The 22,662-nt window shown below is 47.2% G+C and overlaps 2 protein-coding genes across 5 annotated transcripts in view; one reads left to right on the top strand and one right to left on the bottom strand.

Annotated features, from left to right (window-relative positions):
• Window positions 1-2,897, top strand: part of ctnnal1 (catenin (cadherin-associated protein), alpha-like 1) — a 501,890-nt gene extending 498,993 nt beyond the window's left edge. For all 4 annotated transcript variants that reach the window (XM_072508728.1, XM_072508726.1, XM_072508725.1 and 1 more), the window contains one exon: window positions 1,652-2,897. In XM_072508728.1, the coding sequence (XP_072364829.1) occupies window positions 1,652-1,816 (165 nt within the window). In that variant the 3' untranslated portion in view covers window positions 1,817-2,897. The remainder of the gene's footprint in view (window positions 1-1,651) is intronic.
• Window positions 2,898-20,084: 17,187 nt separating this feature from the next.
• abitram (actin binding transcription modulator) overlaps window positions 20,085-22,662 on the bottom strand; it is a 41,763-nt gene continuing 39,185 nt past the window's right edge. Inside the window, 3 exon segments of the mRNA XM_072508724.1 lie at window positions 20,085-20,426; window positions 20,428-20,559; window positions 20,642-20,711. Of these exon segments, the coding sequence (XP_072364825.1) occupies window positions 20,403-20,426; window positions 20,428-20,559; window positions 20,642-20,711 (226 nt within the window). The 3' untranslated portion in view covers window positions 20,085-20,402.

Genomic DNA, 22,662 nt, shown 5'->3' with positions numbered 1-22,662 from the left:
ATAACAATTAGTGTCCTACAAATGTAATTTGGTAGCTGTGAGGAGTGGCCTTTCCTCCTTCAACCAATAACAAAGAAAACAGATTAGCTGGTCATTAACTTCATTGGCCTAGATCCTCCAGTCTTGGATAATCGGAGTCCAGCCCACACCCCAACAGTGGCTAGGAGACTGAACCAAAACCCCAATATTTTATCTTATTTGTAAGACTGTGTGGAAAGAATTATTCGCTCCAGGAGTAATTGCATGAAGAAATAAGGATTTGTTGTTTTTTTTAAACAAAACTTATTAGGAATACAGTATTAAACTTTTTAACTTCACTTACAAAAAGAACAGCTTACCCCTTAAACACTACTACTCAATTCCCCATTAAACAACAGCTTACCCCTTAAACACTACTACTCAATTCCCCATTAAACAACAAGAAAAGAAACATACAGCTCTCAATCCATCTTAAAATCAGTGTGGCATAGAGTAATATTTGCGTTACAGAACAGATTTAGCTCCTGTTAGAATCCCTTCAGACTCTGGCTGAATGTCTGGTGTGTTTCACCCTCTTCCTTGTCCTCAGACAAGACTGCTCTGCTTTAAATATTATTACTCTTTTTTTTTTTAACTATCCTACTGGGAGAGAATTGTGGACTCAGCCTCAGAAAGATCAGACTTCAACTCTTCTCCAAAGCTTTTTCAAAATGTCTCTGCCACCTTTAGCTTCACCCAGCAATGATATCATCCCTCCAAGCTACAAAACAACTTAACTCTCGAGGCAGAAAGCACATTTAACTCCCCAGGGACTTTCCCCAGTCAAACTAAAGTGCATTAGTCCAGACTGAAAACTACATTCCTGTGGTCAATTTTACTTTCTGACTCCTAAAAGCTCCCAGGCCCTGCAAAACATAATTATTTTTAAAAACCATGCCCACTGCAGTCAAACACACTATAACCCATGGCTTTTAACCCTTAAAATTGCCCCACTATTGGAAGCCACTATTCCTAAAATCCTCCATTCGTCACACTTTGGACAGTTCTGTCTTACTTACATGGAGTTACCTAGGAAATGTTAGCAAGAAAAATCCTTGTCCAATTGCTGGATAACAAGATAACTGCCCCCAATTCCTCCTTTGACTATCCGCTCTGATCCCCTTGACCACCTGTCTACTCTGCCACCCTGCCACCTATTCACTAATGCATTGCGAAGCTTTGACACCATCGGTAGTTTTCTGTCTGGTCAACGTTGGCTACTGGTTCCAAAGCTGGCCAAAAGATTTAGCCGATTGTTGTTTTTTTATTGTGCCGATTTGAGGACAAAATTGGCCCAGGGCATTGGGTGAACATAGCAATGGGTATTGTTCTTGATCCAACCAGTATAGGTCTAAGGAAAATCTACTGTAATTTTTCTATCCTTGTGCAAATATATGATATTTTAGGAACTCCACTTTGTGATTAAATGAATTATAACTTGAAAAATTCAGTTGAACTTTGACAGCACTAAATCGATTTGGCATTTAACTGATTATAAAAAGGAAACCTACTAATGTATAATAAAGCAGTTAAACTAACGGAATATGTTTTTATTTATATAATGTAAATTGTGGAGTTTTCTTTGCATTTAGTGGCCCTCCAGGGTCTGTAATTTGTTTTGAACCTTTTACAGTGTCAAGTGGATCAGACATTTATGGATTCTCCTCACAGCTGGAGAGGAAACCAACTTCAAACCGTTGCCAATGGCGAGAGCTTAGATGGAAAGAACACAGACACATTTGGTGTGAAATCTCTGGAAAGGCACATGGCAAATTTAACGTTCTTGGAAAGCAAATAACAGAGGAGGTCCCAGAGTTGGCATAACACTATGTAAAAAAAATCATTGTCACATGTACTGTAAACTCAGTTGTCTGCTCAGAGTCCCTGTAACTAATGTTTGTTACATTTGTAGTACTCAATGTGGATGAAAACTTGTAGTACTCAATGTGGATGAAAACTAGTGTTATCCTGACAGATTCTGCCACTTAGTGATCTGACGGTTTCAGGCTCCTACTTTAAACAGTGTTTTTTTTCTTTAGCTCTGTCGTACCTTAATTAACACTAATGGAATGGCTAATTTGGTTAAATATCTTCTCTGAAATGTGTTCATGCTGGATTTTTTTTTCTTGGCCTGCTGATTGTTTATCTTGATCCATTTGTGAATGTTTTACTGACGCGATTAGTCCTTTGATGCTGCTATGGTCAAAAATGTGTAAGAGCATAAACTGGATATTACAGGCGTATGTTATTGTTGTGTAAGGTAATTAAACCAAATTATTATATTGGCAGGCTATTGCAACAAATTTGATAACTTGGGTGCATTCAAATCAAATGAGGTGCATCACTATCTTCTTCCTCCTGCTCCTCCGAATGCTAAAGTGTAATTTTCAGGAGAAAAGCCCAGGCTACCTTCTAGTCAAATTTGTACCAGAATAATGGAGACTGATCTTGTTCCAAGTTTTCCTATTCAGAATGTTAAGTTCGTGTCTTTTCCCTACTACCTACAAATTAAAAGTTCTTGATAATGAATATATTTTATTCTGAAAATATTAAGTATTTTGCTTTTAAGAGAGAGAGCAATGAAGCAGACTACAAAGAATTTAAGAGAGCAGATAGTTGTAATGACTAGAATCTTTAATTATGTCCTGTCCCTCCATCTCCACCCATGAACTCTGTACCTAATGTCACTCTTTTTCTGGTGATTTTGATATGCAGTGCAGTGAGGTTGGAATGTTGGTGCATGAACCACTGGAAATGTTTAGTATAGAGAACTTCTACTGGATTTGTATTACTTGAAAAGGCAGTTTTTTTACATTTCTCGGACAATTAACATGTAAAGTTATATTTTTTAAAATAAAATTCTAATTCGTTAATCTTCACTTTTGTTTATTGTTTAATGAACTTCTTGCACACAAAGTACTTTTCATGCTGGTAATATAAATTTTAATAGATTTGTTCTTTGTCTTACATTATGTGTCTCCCAATAAATAACAGTCCAATGCCACAATTTCTGATGTCCTTAATACATTTACATCTGACTCATGAAGGAATTATTTTATATGGATTTTGCCCACCTTTGTGTTTGCTTAACACAAATTATGTGGATTTAATATGTGTCATGATCTTCATTTGTCAACAGAACGTTTCCACTTTTATGCTTCATTGACATTCATGGTGTAATTTGGTATAACCTATATTGGAGTTACTTCGTTCTACTGAACCCACTGAAAAATCTAGGCGCTCAATATAAGCTATAATTAAAGACCAGGGGATAGGAATCGTAAAAAAAAATTTTTTTTCCTTGTCAGCAAGAATTTACTGTTTGCCACAAGAATATTTGAAATTTTCTCCAGGGTTTTTCTGCACTTGATCAGTGTTCTTGGTAACCTTGTAAAGTTTGTTTTAATTTACCAATGCAATATTTATAGCCGGTAGATATTTTTCATTTTCACATGTTTGCTTTTATGGTGAACCACCTAAATGTACCTTGTGTGAATTGGTTCCAGTTATCTGTCTTATGGGATCTTCACTTGCACCTGCCTCCTCTTTGTGTTGCTAAATCACATGATTTTTGGAAATGTTAAACCTCAACATTCAATAAAATTCTTGATTTGTTGAAAAGAGTACTAATATTAAACATCCAATCATGACTCAAATAATATGGCTGAACTGAGGGAGAAAGTTCTCTCAGCAACTTTCTACTCAAGTTAAGATACCGTGATCCTGTGGAGGTACGTACATTGTGCAGAACGTTGCTCAAGCTACATGTTCTGAAGCTGCCTTGGTACTGCCCACAATTGGAATGGAGAGAGATTAAAAGCAATAAAATCTTTAACATCAGAACGTGTTGAAATGCAGCACGTGTTGGTGCTGCTTGGTTTGATACTAATAACATTCCAATTGAATATGCAGTGGCTGAATAAGCTTTCGCCTCGACTCTAAATGCAGTTAAGTTCAAAAATCTGCTAAGATTTTCTACTGTAGTTCTTTGGGAAATCCATGCCTACTTGATTGCTGTGGAAGATAGCATCAATTACTTTGAGGAAAATCATTCATAGAATGTTACATTAATAGACTGGAGATGATGTACTTTAATTGGTTAGGGTAGAATGCACTGCTTGGTACGATGGTAAATGTAGATTTTCATTAGCAGCTTTTAAAAGGGAAATAGATACGTCTGTGAAAAAGCAGGGGAGTAGGGCTAATTTGCTCTTTGAAAGAGATCTGGTACAGACTTTGTACCAAGTGGTCTACTTTCTATGTTACCATTTTATGATATAGCAGCAAAGATGGTCATTCAACACATTCCCGTGCTGTCCAATTCTGATAAATACTGTGGTGAAAAGGGTGTGAGGGTTGGAGCGGAAAACCATGAAATAGAAGACGACTAGACACTAGGGCGGCCTGCGGGGGGGGGGGGGATCCTGCACCGGGAGGTACCTCAAATGTGGGGTGGCCTGCGATCGGTGCCCACCGATCGTCGGGCCGTCCTCTCTGAAGGAGGACCTCCTTCCTTCCGCGGCCCCGCAAGATCCGTCCGCCATCTTCTTGCGGGGCGGACTTAGAGAGGACGGCAACCACGCATGCGCGGGTTGGTGCCGACCAACCCGTGCATGTGCGGGTGACACAGCAGTTATGCGGTGCCGCCTTTACGCGGCGACAAGGCTTGCGCGTGTAGATGACACTGCCCCGATCCAAGCCCATTGTCGGGGCCTGAAACGTTCGGGATTGGGGCCGTTTCGCGCCGTTGTGAACCCCGCCGGCGTTCACGACGGCGTGGGCATTTCGGCGGGGGAGTGGAGAACCCCGCCCCTTGTGTTCACTTCCCCTCTCACCTTACAGAAGTCTTATCAATCAAGTACTTAACAGACTGCCATTTGATTGCTTTGTGCTTGTACAGCCCCCCTTAAGTCATCTCAAAACTACACCATTAAGACCAGGTAGTACATGAATGCTAAAGATTCTGACCCACTTTGCATGTAACTATCTCCTGTTCAGGTCCAACCAGTCCCTTTTCTCAGCAAAACTTTCCTCTGTCAGCACCTCAAGTCACCCATGTGCTAGCACAATCTTATTGCACCTACAGGAATTTACCTGACAACATCCTGAAGAGTTCACTCGCTCAATTCAAATTGCTTAATCCACAGTTTAGTTAATTTAGTTTTGAAGTTAATAACTTCTTTAAAAAACAATCTGCAGTGCCTGTTACACATGTACACTTACTTACAACATAAGCATCAACTGCTATTCAGGCCAAACGTATTACTGGCTGCAAAAAAAAATTGTAATTTATCATACGTGATATGAAATTTATACAAGCTCATTTTTTCTAAATATTAATCAATTATTCTGAAATATGTAACTTTTGATTATGTGAAAGATGTAATCAGAAATAGCAAATAAAATTACTGGCCGTGTACTTTTTCAATTTGTATTGCTCTAGCCCAGAATTTATCCAGTGCTAGCATCAATTAGCCCCAGCTCAGCATAACACTCATTACATGATCTCTATTGTCTCGCAGGACGAGGAAAGTAGATGCATGGGAACACCACCACCTTGCAAGTTCCCCTGCAAACCACACACCACCCTGACTTGGAAATATAATCTCCATTCCTTCAATTTCACGGGTCAGAATCGTGGCACTCCCTTCCAAACAGCAATGTGGGTGTGTACCTATACCACATGGCCTGCAGCAATTCGAGGACGTGGCTCACTACCACCCGCTCGAGGGCAATTCATTCTGTGAAACCCTCAAAGAATTAAAAAAGTTACAAGATGGATGATCATATTCTGCTTTAATCTGTCATACTTAAAAAGGTCATTGCTATTTATGGCCGAAATTACTTATTGTTAATACCAATGTGTTAACCGACACAGCAGATTTTAATGAAATCATCGCATTGGTGTGTTTCATACTAGCATAAGGAATAAATCTGACCAAATCTCTAATCAGTAAATTATAATTTGGTAGAAAATTCAAAGTAAGCTTTTTCCTCTAGATTGCCATCAAAGCCTATATGAATACATAGTCATTTCATTTTTTGACCAAGCAAAGATCTGCATAATTCATTCTTTAAATACACAGTAAAACTAAATATTGCTTTAGGATGTGCTGACTGCCCAGATGCTCAGTTATGAATAATGGGCAAGATGTTAGATACAGTGTCCCATTAAATAGAATTCCAATGCTGCGCAATTTTGCTGTGAAAAATGTAAAAGTTAAAGATTAGAAGTTTAGGATGTAACACAAACTGTAGCTTTAGCTGCTGTTGTGTTTATAAATTAGTGTAATGTACTCTAATAAACATTAACAAGTCATTAGAATTTGAGTGCTGATATTGCATTTAACTGGTGAGTAAAATTAATTTGGGATACAAAGGTGGGAAGGGAGCTCAAAGGATGACTTTATTGACGGAGATCTTGTATTGAGTGCGTGCACACACCAGAGTGCGAGAGAGGAGTGGGTATATATCTATGGATAACTTGCAGGTGTCTGTCTATGTGTGCATGTGTGTGGGTTGCAAAGAGGGAACTTGATGTTGACACATTTCAAAAAGTGGGAATCCCTGCAGAAGTGGAGGCTCTTAAGATCCAGCTGATATTATTTGCACAGAACAGTTATATTTTGGACAGAACATCTAACTGTCACATCTCACCCAACAGTATTTTAAAGCTAAAACCAAAATCCCTCCAAAAATGCTTTCTCCAGCTGTTGCCGTGGGCTGGATTCTCCAATAATGGGGCTATGTTCCCACGGCAGCGTAAAAACACTGGCGTTTCACTCTGGACATTCCTTAGGATACGGGGGCCCCCACTTCCGGTCAGGAGTCCGCGCATGCGTACGGCAGCGACCTATAGCGGCCGCCCAGTAGCGCACTCTTGACCACGGAGCAGCATCAAAACTGTAGCCCCCCCCCCCCGGGATCACGCGCACCCGCGGTTCCATGACGCCCGATCACTCCCCTGACCGTCCATGAGCCCCCCCCCGCTGATTGACCTCCCCGCCCCCCCCAGGGTGGCCATGGACTGAGTGCGCAGCCGCCACCCGACATTCCCAACGGGCGATAGACGGTTAGAACCACGGCGTCAGGAACTTGGCCAGTTTTGCGTGGAGAATCGGGGGGGGGGTGGGGCTCTTGATGTGTTAGGCAGGCTGGTTCGATGTGGACTGCACTCGATGCAGGGAAGTTAGAAGCAGGCGTCCAACACTGGAGAAGATCCAATACTGTTTTATTCAACTCTATGAACTGCTGTACATCTTCAGCTGTGGGTCAACACTATACTGATCTGACTAGTGACCTTGTAGTAGCCTGACCAGACTTACTACCTACCGCATGGTGTTTGTGCTTGCTAGCTCGTGGACTCCGACTGTCTCAGTAGCTGAGTCCCGAGAGAGCGGGAAACCTAGTGCCCTCTGGCTTTATAGTGGTAGAGTCTGTCTGGTGATTGGCTGCGCTGTGTTGTATGCTTACTGGTCATCCTATGCGTCAATCACTGCCTGTCTGCATCTCATTATATACATGAGTGGATATTATGACACCTCTGTCAATGGCCCCCTACCCACGCCGCATAGTTCGTGCGAGGGATTCCCGAGCGATTCTCCGAGGACCGGATTTCCGGGTAAAGGCCATTCTCCGTCCCTGGGCCAAATGCGCTTTTGGCACGGAGGCTCGGAGAATCCAGCCCAGTTTATTCATAAACAAAGCGAGAGAATGGCTGGAACAAAACTGCTCTGGCCCAATAATCTCAGCCTGGATCTTAAGAACAAAACTTCATTCTCGGGTATTGGTATCGATGACATGATCACATTTCTAGCTGATCATTACTTAACACCATCAAAGTCCACATTCTTAATTTGATACAACAGAATGGTTTGTAGACCACATTAGAGGGCAGCTGAGAGTCATCAATGTTGATGAGTCTGGAATTACAAGACGGTTTCTTTTTTTGCTTCAATTAATGAACAAGTTGGGGTTTTGCTGACGAAATTATGGTCTAATACCAGATTTTTTAACAATTCAAATTCTCAAACTTTTATTGTGGGATTTGAATTCACTGTCGCTGTATTACGAGTAGAGTAACCTTGTGTGACAACCCTTGAATTTAATTTGTAAACCAGCATTCAACAACAAAACTTTGTCAATGCACATCAGATCACTCAAGATCAATAGTAGGTCCGTCAAGATCAGTATCACTCTGGTATCATGATGTGTTAGGCAGGTTGGTTCGATGTGGACCGCACTCAATGCAGGGAAGTTAGAAACAGACGTCTAACACAGGAGAAGATCCAACACTTTTATTCAACTCGATGAACAGCAGTTCATATTCAGCTGTGGGTCGCCACTATACTGATCTGACTAGTGACCTTGTAGTAGCCTGACCAGACTTACTAGCTACCGCATGGAGTTTGTGCTTCCTGGACCAGTAATCCAGAGACCAGTTAATGCTCTGGGGACATGGGTTTGAATCCCACCGTGGCTGTCGGGGGAATTCAAATTCAGTCCCTAGATATGGAATTAAAAAGCTAGCCTTGGTAATCGTGACCATGAAACCATTATTGATTGTCATAATAGACCTATCTGGTTCACTAATGCCCTGCGAGGAAGGAAATCTGCCATCTTTGACCCACAGCAATGCAGGAATCCCTTAACTGCCCTCTGAAATGGCCAAGCAAGCTGCTACAAAGTCTACAAAAAGAAATAAACCTAGAGTGATCACCGGGCCTTGACCAAGGCGCCAGAAATGACACCGCAAACCCAGCCCTGTCGACCCTGCAAAGTCCTCTGGGCACTTGTGCCAAAAATGGGAGAGCTGTCCCACCGACAGGACAGACCAACCAAAAATGGAGACACAGTGCCATACAGTCGGGAAGGAATTGCCCTGGGAGTTCTCAACATGGGCTCTGGATGCCATGACGTCTCATGGCACCAGGTCAAACATGAGCAAGGAAACCTGCTGATTACCACCGAGCCACCCTTCCTCAGCTGATGAATGAGAGCTCCTCCACGTTGAACACTGAGAAATCACTGAGGGTGGTAAGGGCACAGAACGTACTCTGGATGGGGGACTTTAGTGTCCATGATCAAAAATGGTTCTGTAACACCACAGCTGGCTGGGTCCCAAAGGATGTAGCTGCTAGAATAGGTCAGCAGCAGAAGGTGAGGCAACTAAGTGGGAAAAATCTACGTTATCTTGTCTTTGCCAATCTACTTGTCGCAGATGTATCTCTTCATGACAGTATTGGTAGGAGTGACCACCACAGCTCTTGAGGAAAGCAAGTCCTGTCTTTACATTGAGAATATCCCTCGTGTTATGGCATTACCATCGCACTAAATGGGATAGATTTCAAAAAGATCAATGCAAAACTGGGAATCCATGAGGTTCTATACTCAACCAATGAAGAATGCAGGACAGCATGTCAGAAGCAGTCACAGCACACCTAAAAATATGGTGTCAAACTAATGCAGCTACAACACCTTCCCATGTCAAACAGCAAAAGCAGCAAGTGATTCCACAATGAACAAATCAGATCTAAGCTTATCACATCAGTAGTGGACAATTAAACAATTAACTGGAGGAGGAGGCTCCACAAATATCCCCACAATCGGGTGTCTGCCAAAAATAGAGTTCGGAACCAGGCGCCAAACTGACCTTCCGCTCCGGTGTCCCACTGGTGGCGTCAACGCGCTCCATGCCCCGTGTCGGCAAAACCAGTATTTGCATGCGTCAGCATATCATTACCGGGTCGATGTGGTATTCTCCGGGCATCCGCGATGCTCCACCCCCGCCAGGCAGAAGTGACGCCGGTGGAGTTGTGGTATTTAAAAATGGGGGGGGTTGGCCGCCGTGACTGCAGGGGGAGAGAGAGGTAAGAAAAGTTTCCAAACTTGCAACATTGGGCTGACAGTCGTGGTGCTGGCTGGGTGGGAATCGACTCAAAGACTGGCCATGGGTTTGGGGTGGCAGGGCACGGACCACCATTGCCGCAGCCTACAAGGCAGCCACCTCGTTGCGCACTCCGCCGACTGCCTACTGTGTCCTGTAAATGTGCAGAGCACCACCGCTCGTTTGGGTGCCCCCACCCCAACCCGACGACCCCATGGGAACTCCCAGCGGACCCATCAATGGGAGGGGCGTGACCATGCACATCCAGCGGCCTACCCAGCTGCTAGCGCTCCTTAGTTCACTCATCAGAAGTGCAGCCCCATTGCAGGGGAAGCAAGGGATGAGCAATGAGCACTCCAGACAGCAGATGCATGCCCCGTGGCCATTGGCACCCTCCCAGGCACACTGCCCGTCTCAGGGCAGAGATACCACCAGTGATAGTATCAGCTAGCCCACTCCGCAGGACCACCAGCTGTCTCCAAGCCATGCCTGCCTCCTGCGCCTCTGCTCCCATCCACTTTACCCCAGGTCAGTATGTCACAACCTGTGTGACGCACATATGACTGACAGCACACTACAGCTAGAGTCCAAACAGGTGCCCACCCCCACTTGCCCAGCTCCATCCATGGGCCCTGCCGACATGCCAGCAAGAATGGAGGCTGTCGGTGGCACATGATGAACCCCCTCCACTCCAACCCGGTACCACCCTGCTGGCGGAATATCACACGGCCCATCCAAGGAGAACATCCATAGTAGACCCCACTGCAGGCTGCAGGACGTAGAGCATATCGCTGACATGGGTAGCGCCAGCCTCGTACCCCTGCCTGCAGGGATGGGTGGTAGGGTTAGAGGCTCCCCAGTATCAGACACTGATGGAACCAAGGAATTGAGGGGGGTGGGGGGCATGCAGGTGCTGCAGTGCAACCGAATGCCACCATGATGGGCACAGTACTCACCATGCTAATATATCTGCCCCCTGTGGAGAATGGACTTCAGTGTTCAGCTAGGAATGGTTGCTTTCTACCTGGCCACAGCAGTTCTTATGGACGACTGAGGCTGCAGGCACAGGTGTTACTTGGGGAAGACCCTGCACGACAGGAACCTGCCCAATGGAGCAGGGGCCAGCTGTCCAATGGTCCAAGAAGGAGGTGACATATCAGGCCACACATTAACACCTGGAGGACCTCCCGGACCAAGCGTGTCGCCAAAGACTTTGGCTAACCAGAGAAACTGTGTGGCATCTGTGCCAAATGATGGCGCACCTGGAACTGCAGGGGTATGGAGGACATCTGCTACGGGTGGCTGTCAAGGTGACGGTTGCCCTGAACATGTTCGCCACGGGGTCCTTCCAGATGCCTTGTGGGAACCTGGCAGGGATCTCGCAGATATTGGTACACAAGTGTATCCGCACCATCACGGATGCCCTATTCCAGGCAGCGGACTATATTAACTTCAATGTGGGCCGAGCCCACCAGGTTGCCTTGGCAGTGGATTCACCACCATCACTGGCATGCCCTAGGGCCAGGGTGTTATCGATGGGACACAAGGCCCCCCTCAGGCATAGGCACATGAGGGAGTGCCGTTCATCAATAGAAAGGGCTGCCATTCTATGAATCTGCAGGTGATGTGTGACTACTGGATGCACATCATGCATGTTTGCGCCTGATAGCCAGACAGCGTGCACAATGCGTTTATCCTGGTGCAATCAACGGTGCCCGACACCTTCGAAACACTCCCCCCGGGTGAGGGGTTGGCTCTTGGGCATCAGGGATTATCCACTGCGGGCATGACTAATGACGCCTGTCCGGTGGCCCCAGACTGACATGGAGAACCGTTATAACGATACCCAAGCAGCATAATTGAGCGGTGGATCGGCATCTTAAAGATGCGGTTCCGATGTCTGGACTGTTCTGGTGGGGCCCTCCAAGACAGCCTTAGGAGCGTCTCTCACATCCTGCAGGCCTGCTGTGTTCTGTACAACAGCGTGCTGCAGAGGGGAGACATGCTGGAGGAGGAGGAGGAAGAGGCACGCCAGGCCTCATCCTATGAGGAGGATGAGGAGGGTGGCCAGGATAGACGTGCATGGGTAGGCACAGGAGGCTCCATTTGTCGGGGGGAAACTCATCACCTCCAGGCTCGCCGACTAGGTTTGGCCACCCGGCAGCCCTGCTACCCTGTCCCACCTCCCCATACCCATACCATCTCCGCACCCCCCCCCCCCCCCCCCCAACCAATAGCCACCCACCTCCCGTCCCCCACTCCAGCACATTCAGCTCCACATACCTCCCGGATGGTGGCCCTCACCCACCACCTTATCTGCTAGCAACCACACATCCAGCCTCCACTGCGGGCACTGCCCCCCTCCTACCCAGTGCAGCACGTGGTCTGAGACCAGAGTTGCCGAGAACCCGAGTCAATGACTCCCGCTAGCAGCGTCTTATCCACTAAAGGATTTGATCCGCGGGTACACCCTGTGCACATGGGAGTACGAAACGTCCTTCCCAATTGGTCTCCCAAACCTCCGTGCGTTCCCTGAACCGCGGACTTGAACAGTCCAAACCTTGTTCAATGACCATGTTAAAGTCCCCCCAATAATCAACTGGTTTGAACAGGCCAGGCATTGGAACCGCATCTTTAAGATGCCGATCCATCGCTCACTTATGCTGCATGGGTGTCGTTATAACGGTTCTCCATGTCAGTCTGGGGCTGGTTTAGCACAGGGCTAAATCGCTGGCTTTGAAAGCAGACCAAGGCAGGCCAGCAGCATGGTTCAATTCCCATACCAGCCTCCCCGGACAGGCGCCGGAATGTGGCGACTAGGGGCTTTTCATAGTAACCAGGTCCGGGATCTCCCCAGCACCTGCCCCATGAATTCAACATCGTCCTAGTTTGGGGCATATTCACCAAGACCACTGGCATCTCCTCCAGTTTCCCAATCACCATCACGAACCCTCCTCCTGAATCTGCCACTATATTCCCTACCTCAAATGCTACCCGCTTGTTTATCAGCACCCCCCCACCCCCCCATCTTCATATCAATCCTGAGTGGAAGACTTGCTCTACCCACCCTTTCTTTAACCTAGTCTGGTCCCCAGACTTCAAGTGCATTTCTTGCAACAAAAAGGCTACATCCACCTTCAAGCTCGTCAGATGCGCAAACACACGTCCCAGCCCCCTCACGCTCCATATGACCAGCCACGTTGGGGAGGGGACGGGGGTGGTAAGCTGCCCTTCGTGCTCCCATACCACCTCCTCCACTTTCTGAATCGCCTAGCTCTGGGTCTCCAGCCTCTGCTCCACCCGATCATGCCCTGCTTTTCGCTGTTCTACACCACCGTAGCCAGGTCCGCCTGGGCTTCCCTCCGTAGACCATTGGCTGGTAATGTCGACCCTTTAGCCTCCGCCATCTTCACCTGGGGCGTACAAAGAATTTCTTGCTCCAACAGCTCCTTCCTTCTTGACCCACTTCTGGTCCGTGAATCCATCCAATGACACCACCAGTGGAGCTTTACTTTCTTCCACCTCTTCTATATTTGTTTCCACCAAAAACATTTGCCCAGCAAACGGAGAAAGGACCGAAAAAATGTCTCGAGCGGGTGCTGCCAAATGTGCGACCACTCACTCGATGGCCGCCTCCGGAAGTGTGGTGTCTAACTTTCTAATTATTCATGATCTAATGCTTGCTCCTTCCAGGTGGGTTACCAGGTGGCACATCAGATGTGGAGGCAGTCTGCTGCATATCCTGCCCTGTGACCTGGGTCCCTTTGGCACCTATCCTCTGGAACGACCAGACCTGCATGGACATGGCCTACTTTCGGGTGTCACTGGTGACGAGTGCCACCTTGGTCTGCCTGCTGTCCAACAGATGCACCAGTAACAGGTAGGGGGGAATTCAGAGGCGCTGTGGCATTCCAGCACCTCTCCTGTGGGAGTCACCATCATGGGCCGCAGGCTTCTCCTTGGGACAGGGGTGCGGCTGGTCCTGGAGGCCCTCTCGTCTCAACCAGTGTCTCAATGCTCGTGGCTACGAAACACAGGGACTGGGCCATGATGGTGATTGGTGGTTGTGATTGTGCCAAGCTCTGGAGCGCCGCAGCAATGTCCATGTGGCCCTGGTACATGGCAGCCTGTGACAGGGCTGCAGGTCCTGTACCTCAAGCACTGCATGCACAGTGTGCCCCAGGCTTTGGACATCCTGATCCATGGTCGTGACACTCATACCCAAGGTTTCCACTGAGGATGCCACCCATTCAGTGTTGGCCTGGGCAGCACACATTGGCGACAACGCCTCCTGCTCCTGCAGGCGGTTGAGCTCCTCCAAGTCCAGCTGCAAGTGCTGGAAGGTTGCGGACACCCCCTATTGTAGTCCCTGGCTCTGCATCTGCATCTCCAGAATGGATGAGGCTGTCCTTTCCAGAAGCGCGCGATGTGTGTGGATGGTGGCTAGTCCCTGGGGTCGGGTCGGGCCGATCTCCGACTGTCCGCTCCCTCAGGTGTTCCTAACTCCACCAGATCGACCGCCCCATGTGAGACATGCATACCAGATTGTGTCCCGGGAGCTTCTTCACTATAATTACCCACTGAGATGAGAGTCTCTGAGATAGTGGAGGGTGCGGGTGACAGCAGTGATGAGAAGTTGGTGTCTTCCCCAGACTGCTGCTCCGGGTGGTGCGAGGATTTGGCTGGGAATGATGGACACCTTTTTTTAAAAAAAAAAAAATCTTTTTATTGGCTTTTCTCATATTTATAAACCGTTGTTGCTTATATACATTACATTTTTCTTACCTGCGCTAATTTGCTTTATTTTACAGAGAAGTTTGTTTTGTCCTTCATTTGACTAACTGTACGTATATTTTGCTGCCCTCTGGAGCGGTCTATGATTTCCCCCCCCCCCCCCCCTCCCTCCCCACCCCACTGGTTTCAGCATACGTCCTCTTCTCTTGTGGTTTCCCCATTTTCCTGCCCCCCTCAACCCCCTCCCCCACGCCCCCGGGTTGCGCAGTCCTTTGGTTCTTCATCTTTTTTTCCCCCTGGCTTACTCCTCATCGCTGGCCTCGAACAGGTTTTGGAGCAGGCCGACAAACTGCCCCAAGTATCCAGGAAGCCTTCCTCTGACCCTCAGGTGGCGTACTTAATCTTCTCCAGGTGGAGAAATTCCAAGAGGTCAGCGAGCCAATCTGCAGCTGTGGGTGGTGCTGCCGATTGCCAGCCAAGCAGGATTCTCCAGCGTGGGATTAGGGAAGCGAAAGCGAGGGCGTTGGCCCCCTTACCCATGTGTAACTCTGGCTGCTCCAATACCCTGAAGATTGTTACTATTGGGCATGGCTTCACCCTCACCCCCACAACCTTGGACATTGCCTCGGAGAAGGCTGTCCAGAACCCAGCAAGTTTGGGACAAGCCCAGAACATGAGTGTGGTTGGCCGGGCCCCTCTGGCACCGCTCACATTTGTCCTCCACCTCCGGGAAGAACCTGCTCATTTGGATTCTGGTCAGGTGCGCTCTGTGCACCACTTTGAGCTGCCTTGTGCAAGAGGTGGCGTTCACCCTACTCAGTGCTTCGCTCCAGAATCCTCATCCTACCTCTGTCCCCAGCTTGTCCTCACATTTTTGTCTGGTCCCGTCCAGTGGTGTTCAGGCTCTGTCCAGTAGCTGTCCGTTTATTTTCCCACATAGCACCCCCTTCTCGCTGCTTGTGCCTATCAGGTCTTCTAGTAGCGTGTTTTCTGGGGCCCTGGGGTATCCTTCCGTCTCTTTACAGAGGAAGTGCTTTTTGTGGAGGTGTCTCAATTCCTGTCGTTTTGCTAGTTTCCACTTCCTCGTCAGTTCGTCCAGTGTTGCCAGTCTTGTGCCCTACGTAGAAGTCCCGACCGTCAGTGTGCCCCCGTCCCACCTCCATCTTTTGAAGGTGGTATCTAGCATGGCTGGAGGGAATCTTTGATTGCCGCAGGTTGGAGCCATAGGGGACATTTTGGTTATCCCAAAGGGCTGTCTCACCTGGGTCCACGTTCTCAGCGTGGCCACTACCCCTGGGCTTGTTGTGTATCTTGTTGAGGAGGATGGGAGTGCTGCTGTGGCCAGGGCCTGCAGGGTTGTTCCTTTACAGGATGCCTCCTCCATTTGTACCCAATCTGTGTCGGGTTCTTGTACCCATCCCCTCACTCTTTCTGCCGTTGCTGCCCAGTGGTAGTATTATAGGTTAAGTAGAGCCAGGGCTCCTCTGACTTCCCTCTTTGCAGTGTCGGTTTGGGAATTCTCACGTTCTTCACCGCACCCCCCCAACCCCCCAACACACACACACACACACAAACGCCATGATTAGACTGTCTACGTTTTGGAAAAAGGCCGTGGGGATGAAGATCGGGATGGATCTAAACAGGAAGAGGAACCTTGGCAGTACGTTCATCATGATCATCTGCACTCTTCCCGCCAGGGAGAGTGGGAGTGAGCCCCACCATTGAAGGTCTTTTCGTACTTCCTCCACCAGGCTGGTCAGGTTCCACTTGTGGATCTGTGTTCAGTCTCTGGCTATTTGGATCCCCAGGTAACAGAATCTGTTCTGGGCGGTTTTGAACGGGAGCCCCTTCTGCTCTGTCCCTCCCCCTTTTGCATTCACTGGGAATGCCTCGCTTTTGCCCAGGTTACATTTGTAGCCCGAGAAGGTTCCAAACTCTTTCAGTATTTGCAGTATTGCCTTCAGTCCCTCCTGTGGCTTTGAGACATAGAGGAGCAGGTCATCTGAATAAGAGTGAAACTCTGTGCTCTGTCTCCTCGCCGGATTCCCTTCCAGCTTTTTGCATCCCGCAGGGCTATCGTCAGGGGTTCGATCGCTAGTGCGAACAAGAGTGGGGACAGGGGGCAGCCCTGTCTTGTTCCTCTCTGTAGCTGAAAGTATTCAGAGCTGATGGTGTTAGTTCGGACACTCGCTTTGGGAGTGTTGTACAGGAGCCTCACCCAGGCGGTGAATCCCGCTCCTCGCACAAACTGTGGCAGTACCTCAAGGAGGTACTTCCATTCGACTGTCGAAGGCCTTTTCTGCGACCAGCGAGACAATCACTTCTGGTGTTCTCTCCCCGGGGGGGGCGGGTCATTATCACATTCAGCAACCGCCTGATGTTCGCTGTGAACTGCCTACCCTTGACAATGCCCGTTTGGTCCTCTGCGACCACCTCTGGTACGCAGCCCTTTTGGCCAGGACCTTTGCAAGTATTTTTCAGAATTCTTTTTTTCTGTGCCTTCACTCCCCTTTCCAGGCCTTCGATGGTCTGCTGCATTTTGTGCGTCGTCTCCTTCATCATTGCTTGGAGCTATGACCAGAGGGCCTCCTTTTTGCTGGTCGCTGCGTCCTGCTCACGCTCCGCTGCTTGGTGTGCTATTGTTTTCCCTTTCAAGCTCGCCTGGTGGGGCCGCCTGCCTGCGCGACCGCTGCCGCTGCTTACGTCTCACTGTCCCTTCGCTTTGGTGTTTTTCTTTCCTCCAGCCATCTGTCTGTCCCTCCCCACTGCTGTTCCTTACCCCGAGGTTGCTCTTCCTTCCCCTCTCCTCTGCTCTCGCTGGGTCTGCCTCAGGCTTCGGGTTTCCTTTTTTTTTTTGCTTGGGGGGGGGGGGTTTCCCTTCCTCGCTTTATTTATTTATTATTTTCCCCCTTCTCTTCCTGATGCGGACGGGAGTCCCTCTTTGTCTCGCCACGTGAACAATGGATGTCTGATGGTGATCCTGCAAAACAAAAGACGCGACACATGATGAGATCTGGGGTAGACATTGTGTGGGGGGTGACTCATGTGCCATAGGGACATTGCAATTCATTGGGGACTCACTTGGTTATCCCATGCCAACCTCCGCCTGGGCGACTGCCCACTCTCCCACCTCCCCAACCAGGTCCATTGCCCTTTGCGCTGCAATGATCAGGGCCCACAGGTCCAGTGGGCCCCTCTGTCTTTTCCCACTACTGGCGGTTGTAGGTTGTTATTTCCCGAGGGGACAGATAATGCACAATGCACAATGTGAGGCACTCTGCTCCACAAAGTTCAGGGTCCACTTGGACGCGAGCTGAACAGGAGGTTGGTTGCCTGTGTGTGCAGGACGGTATAAGTGTTTTTTTTTTTAAATTTAGAGCACCCAATTATTTTTTTTTCCAATTAAGGAGCAATTTAGCGTGGCCAATCCACCTAATCTGCACATTTTTGGATTGTGGGGGTGAAACCCATGCAGACAGGGAGAATTTGCAAACTCCACACGGACAGTGACTGTAGAAGCCAGGTATTTCTAATACAACTAGTATAGGTAAAAGATACCTGTTTAAGCATAAATATTAAGCCCCAGTTTTAAATACCCATTTAAAATGAGAATTTCAGCACCCATAAGCTCAGGTCATGACAAAACACATAGCTTCAACAGAGGCACAAAAAGGCCTGACACATGCATAAACTAATTGGAGATAGAGACAACATTTTCACGAAGATATTTTCAAAGACAGTTTGACCTTAAGAAATTAGCTGTACCAGTAATCAGATAACGGACGAAGCAGGCACCATAGCAACGTGAAGGCACCATTGTTCACAATGCAGCTAACAGCCAAGTCAGCAGAAGACCAGATTTTGCTGGTAAAAGATAAGGCAGAATATCGCATTCCATAACATGCACAAGTATTCAAACATGAAACTATTAAAACTAATGTTGCACATTGAAGATGGACAGCTTGCCGTCAAATCAAATGTGTTTGAGTCTAACCCAAACCAATTAGGATTATATTGGGGTGTGATTAGGTGACTTAAGACAGACATGAAAGGGTATAACTGGAAAAGTTTCACCCCACCATTTTGGATTGTTTTGTTTTAGTGTTTTGTGTTAGGGAGTGTTTTGTGTTAGGGAGTGTGTGTGTTTTAGTTATGTTGGAGTTTAGTTTTAGTTTAGTTCTCCCTCTCTCTTTTTCATATTTCATTTTCAGACTTTGACCTTTTAAAAGTTATTGTCGAGCTGTCTGCCTAAACAAGAAGATAATGTCTTTGATTCTCTGAAAGCTTCAAATTGTCTACGAATTGCCTTTTAAATGACTTTCAAATTGTACTCAATAGAAGATAAATAAAACAATTCCTTTTGGCACCCGAGAAGTTTTAACTGCAAATTTCTACTGAGTTCCAGTAATCGCAAAGTGCTGCTGGTAACCGAATAGTAGGAATACTATAAATTCCTTCAATTTGGCGTAGTCCAATAATATTAGGAATCCTTCAGTGACCCAGGGCTGGGATTCGAACCCGGGTCCTCAGCGCTGCAGTCCCAATGTGCCATGTGCCGCCCTTTACACGTCAACACTTGTACCGCCCGGTGTTGACGTGTGGTGCAGGATGGGATGCAAAGGGCTGTCGGCAGTTGGGGTTTGATTGTCCCCTGGGGAGGGAGGGAAGGGAGGGGGGGGGGGGGCGCATGCAGATTGCAGGACAGGAGTGGTGCCAGAGGTAGAGGTGGTGGCTCACCCTGACTGGCCTAGGGGGATTTCCCATCCTCATGAAGCACTGTCTACCCCTCTGCCTGATGGGGGCAGGGGTGCACCAGGGGCACAAAGGTGGTGACTCACCCAGGCTGCCCTGAAGAGGTCGTGCAGCTTCTTGTGGCCTTGCTGGCCGGTCCTCGCGGTGGGGCCCATGGCACTCACCGCCTGTTCCACCGCTGCCAGGCCCGGTTAACATCGGCAGGTGGCAGCCTCTTTTCCACCCTGGGGAACAAGGTGTCCTACCTCTCCTCCACAGCATCATCTGGAGCTCTGCGTCCCCAAAGCAGGATGGTGTTCTTTGGGGTTGCATCTTCTTGGCTGGAATGAGACTGTGTGGAGTGGAGTGCTTATATGCAGTTCCAGCTTGTCAAGCTCTTGTGTGGCATTCAGCGAATCAGGCGTCAGTTGGAATTGCACTAGTTTCATGTGGGGAAGTGTGCTGGCCTATTTGCAGGTCTTGAATGGCTCCGGGACTGGCGCCCCCCATCAGGACCAGGGAATACTCCCGATTCAGTGCTGGCGTCAACACTTTGTCTCAAACAGGGTATCCTGCCCCTTATTTCTGAATGACATATTTACTACTTCATGGGTGTTTTTCGTTTAAATGTCCTACTATAACAGCAACAATTCTTCACACAACTTGCAAACTTGAGTTTATTATTTCAAACCACGCGAGAGATTCCACCAGTCAGTTTTAAATATAAAAAACAGCTTTAATCTGATATTTCTAGCAAATAAAACAGGTGATACAGGCCAACACCAATTTCTTTTCAAATTATGTTTTAAACAGTGTCTTTTCAATGAGGAACGGCTGAGCAAGGTAAATTTTCTTTTAAAAAGCACTCCAAGTTATCCAAGGGCAAACACCATTGATTCATCTGCGTATGCTGTCCGTCCAAACACAAGAAGTTTATATTTAAAGCATATTGCTGATTTTCTTTTCTTTTGGAAATAAAAGCGAGCCTTCACAACTACTCAAGGACTACTCAAATTGTTAAGAGCTGGAGGGCCTAGACCTTTGAGGTCAGTATTTCCCAATTCTTCTGCTTCCTTCTGTCTCTTTGAAATAACATCTTGATACAGCTCCTGGTTAATTAAACCTTGGGTTATACTTTTGCTTTCTTCAAACTTGGGTAACACAACAGCAATATATCCTTCTGTAGAGGGCTAGAGGGGAAAGAAAGAATTTCATATTAGTGTATGTGAAATAAAATAAACCCCAGTAAGTTAGTCTGTGATACTCCTTTACCTTTTCTTGTAGAAGGCTGGGCTCCTGTAGAATACTTTCATTTACTTCCAATAATCTTCCTCTGATGCAACTATAAAAAGAGGAGGGTGAACTTAATGGGTGACAGTGAAATACCTATTTCTTTTCTTTACACATGACAGTTAATATTACCATGAAAATAAATAACTTCCCTCTCCGACCTGTTCTCTGGAAGTAATCAGTGGCTAATGAAATGGACTTTGAAGCAGGGACCAGAAAGAATAGCTTCAAACAAATGTAAAAGAAATTCCAGGAGGAATTTCTTCAGCCAGAGGGTGATGAATCTGTGGAACTCTTTGTTGCAGAAGGCTCTGGAGGCCAAATCACTGAGTGTCTTTAAAACAGAAATAGCTAGGTTTTTGATCAATAAGGGGATCAGGGGTTATGGGGAGAAGGTAGGAGAATGGGGATGAGAAAATATGAGCTATGATTGAATGGCGGAGCAGACGCGATGGGCCGAGTAGCCCAATTCTGCTATGTCTTATGGTCTAAACTTCCCAATATCTAAAAAAAAAAAAAATAAGGGTTTATCATAGAATTTACAGTGCAGAAGGAGCCATTCGGCCCATCGAGTCTGCACCGGCTCTTGGAAAGAGCACCCTACCCAAGGTAAGCCACCTCCACCCTATCCCCGTAACCTCACCCAGCACTAAGGGCAATTTTGGACACTAAGGGTAATTTATCATGGCCAATCCACCTAACCTGGCATGGCGGTTAGCACTGCTGCCTCAGTGCCAGGGACCTAGGTTTGATTTCGACCTCGGGTGACTGTGTGGTGTTTGCACATTCTCCCCGTATCTGTGTGGGTTTCCTCCGGGTGCTCCAGTTTCCTCCCACAGTCCAAAGATGTGCATTTTAGATGGATTGGCCATGCTAAATTGCCCTTGAAGTGTCCAACGGTTATGTGGGATTATGGGCCTAGGTAGGGTGCTCTTTCCCTGGGTTGATGCAGACTCGATGGACATGGTGTCCTTCTCCACTGCAGGAATTCTATGACTCTACATCCCATTCCAGGACCATCTTCAATTTTTTTTGGCATTGTCAATCATTTGTGAACTATTCCCAAACAACTTATGCCCATTTCCTAAAGTATCGTACTGGCCATTTTGCCTGGGATGAAGAAATTACTCCAAACAGAACACTGTAACAAAGAGACATATTTTTCACATGGCCACAGGGTGGTTCCATTGTCTCATCTCAAGTCTCTAGTAAAAGTCTCTCAAATAAATTGAAAATTATTGCTGCACCCAAAAGTACTGGCAGCTGGGATAGAAGATATGGCACATGCACAAACAAGCAGAACCATTCTTAGGATGTAACATTATGCACATTGCTCGTCTCTCAAGGAATTCTGACTCTTCTGCACAGGGAGGAACAGTGCCCCAGCCTGAGTGCATCTTTCAGAAGACATGACTAGCCACTGATAACATAGGATGGCAAAACAGGAATGCAGGAATGAGGAGAAAGAACTATTTTAAAATTAAAAATTGATTGTAAAGGAAGAGAACACACAAGTATTGTAACTGCTAATGCAGTAATTTAGTTCTAGATCTGGAACATCATTCTCGGTGCTACCCATGGTTTTAACAGAGCTGCAGGCAGGCTGCTCATGCCTCTGCTATATATTCCCTTGCTATGACACAAGATGCCTGCGGTGGACATTCTCGGTGTTTGGGAGCCCATGACCCTGTCAAAGTTTGCACCTCCTGCATCTGTGCAGGAGCAAACTCAGTCACTGGAGCCGAACATACCAGGTGACGTTCTTTCAGAGGGGAGAACAAGGGCCAAGAAATGGGAGCACCTTGGGAAGAGCCTCCACTGACTTCTTTCCATCTCCCTCTTCCCTCTCAGGCCTGCCTGTACTTCCTTAACACCAAGAGTGGGAGTGCACTTGACTGCCTTGATGGCTGAATGCCAAACCCAAAGGCAATGTTTTCATCGATTTTGTGTAAACTGGAAGCCAGAGTGTGTATGCCGCTGGTGAAGGAAGAAGTCATATCTGA

The sequence above is a fragment of the Scyliorhinus torazame genome, chromosome 6, assembly GCF_047496885.1.
Source record: "Scyliorhinus torazame isolate Kashiwa2021f chromosome 6, sScyTor2.1, whole genome shotgun sequence".
Lineage (NCBI taxonomy): Eukaryota > Metazoa > Chordata > Chondrichthyes > Carcharhiniformes > Scyliorhinidae > Scyliorhinus > Scyliorhinus torazame.
Note: the sequence above shows the minus strand (reverse complement) of the source record. Positions and strands in the feature narration are given on the sequence as shown.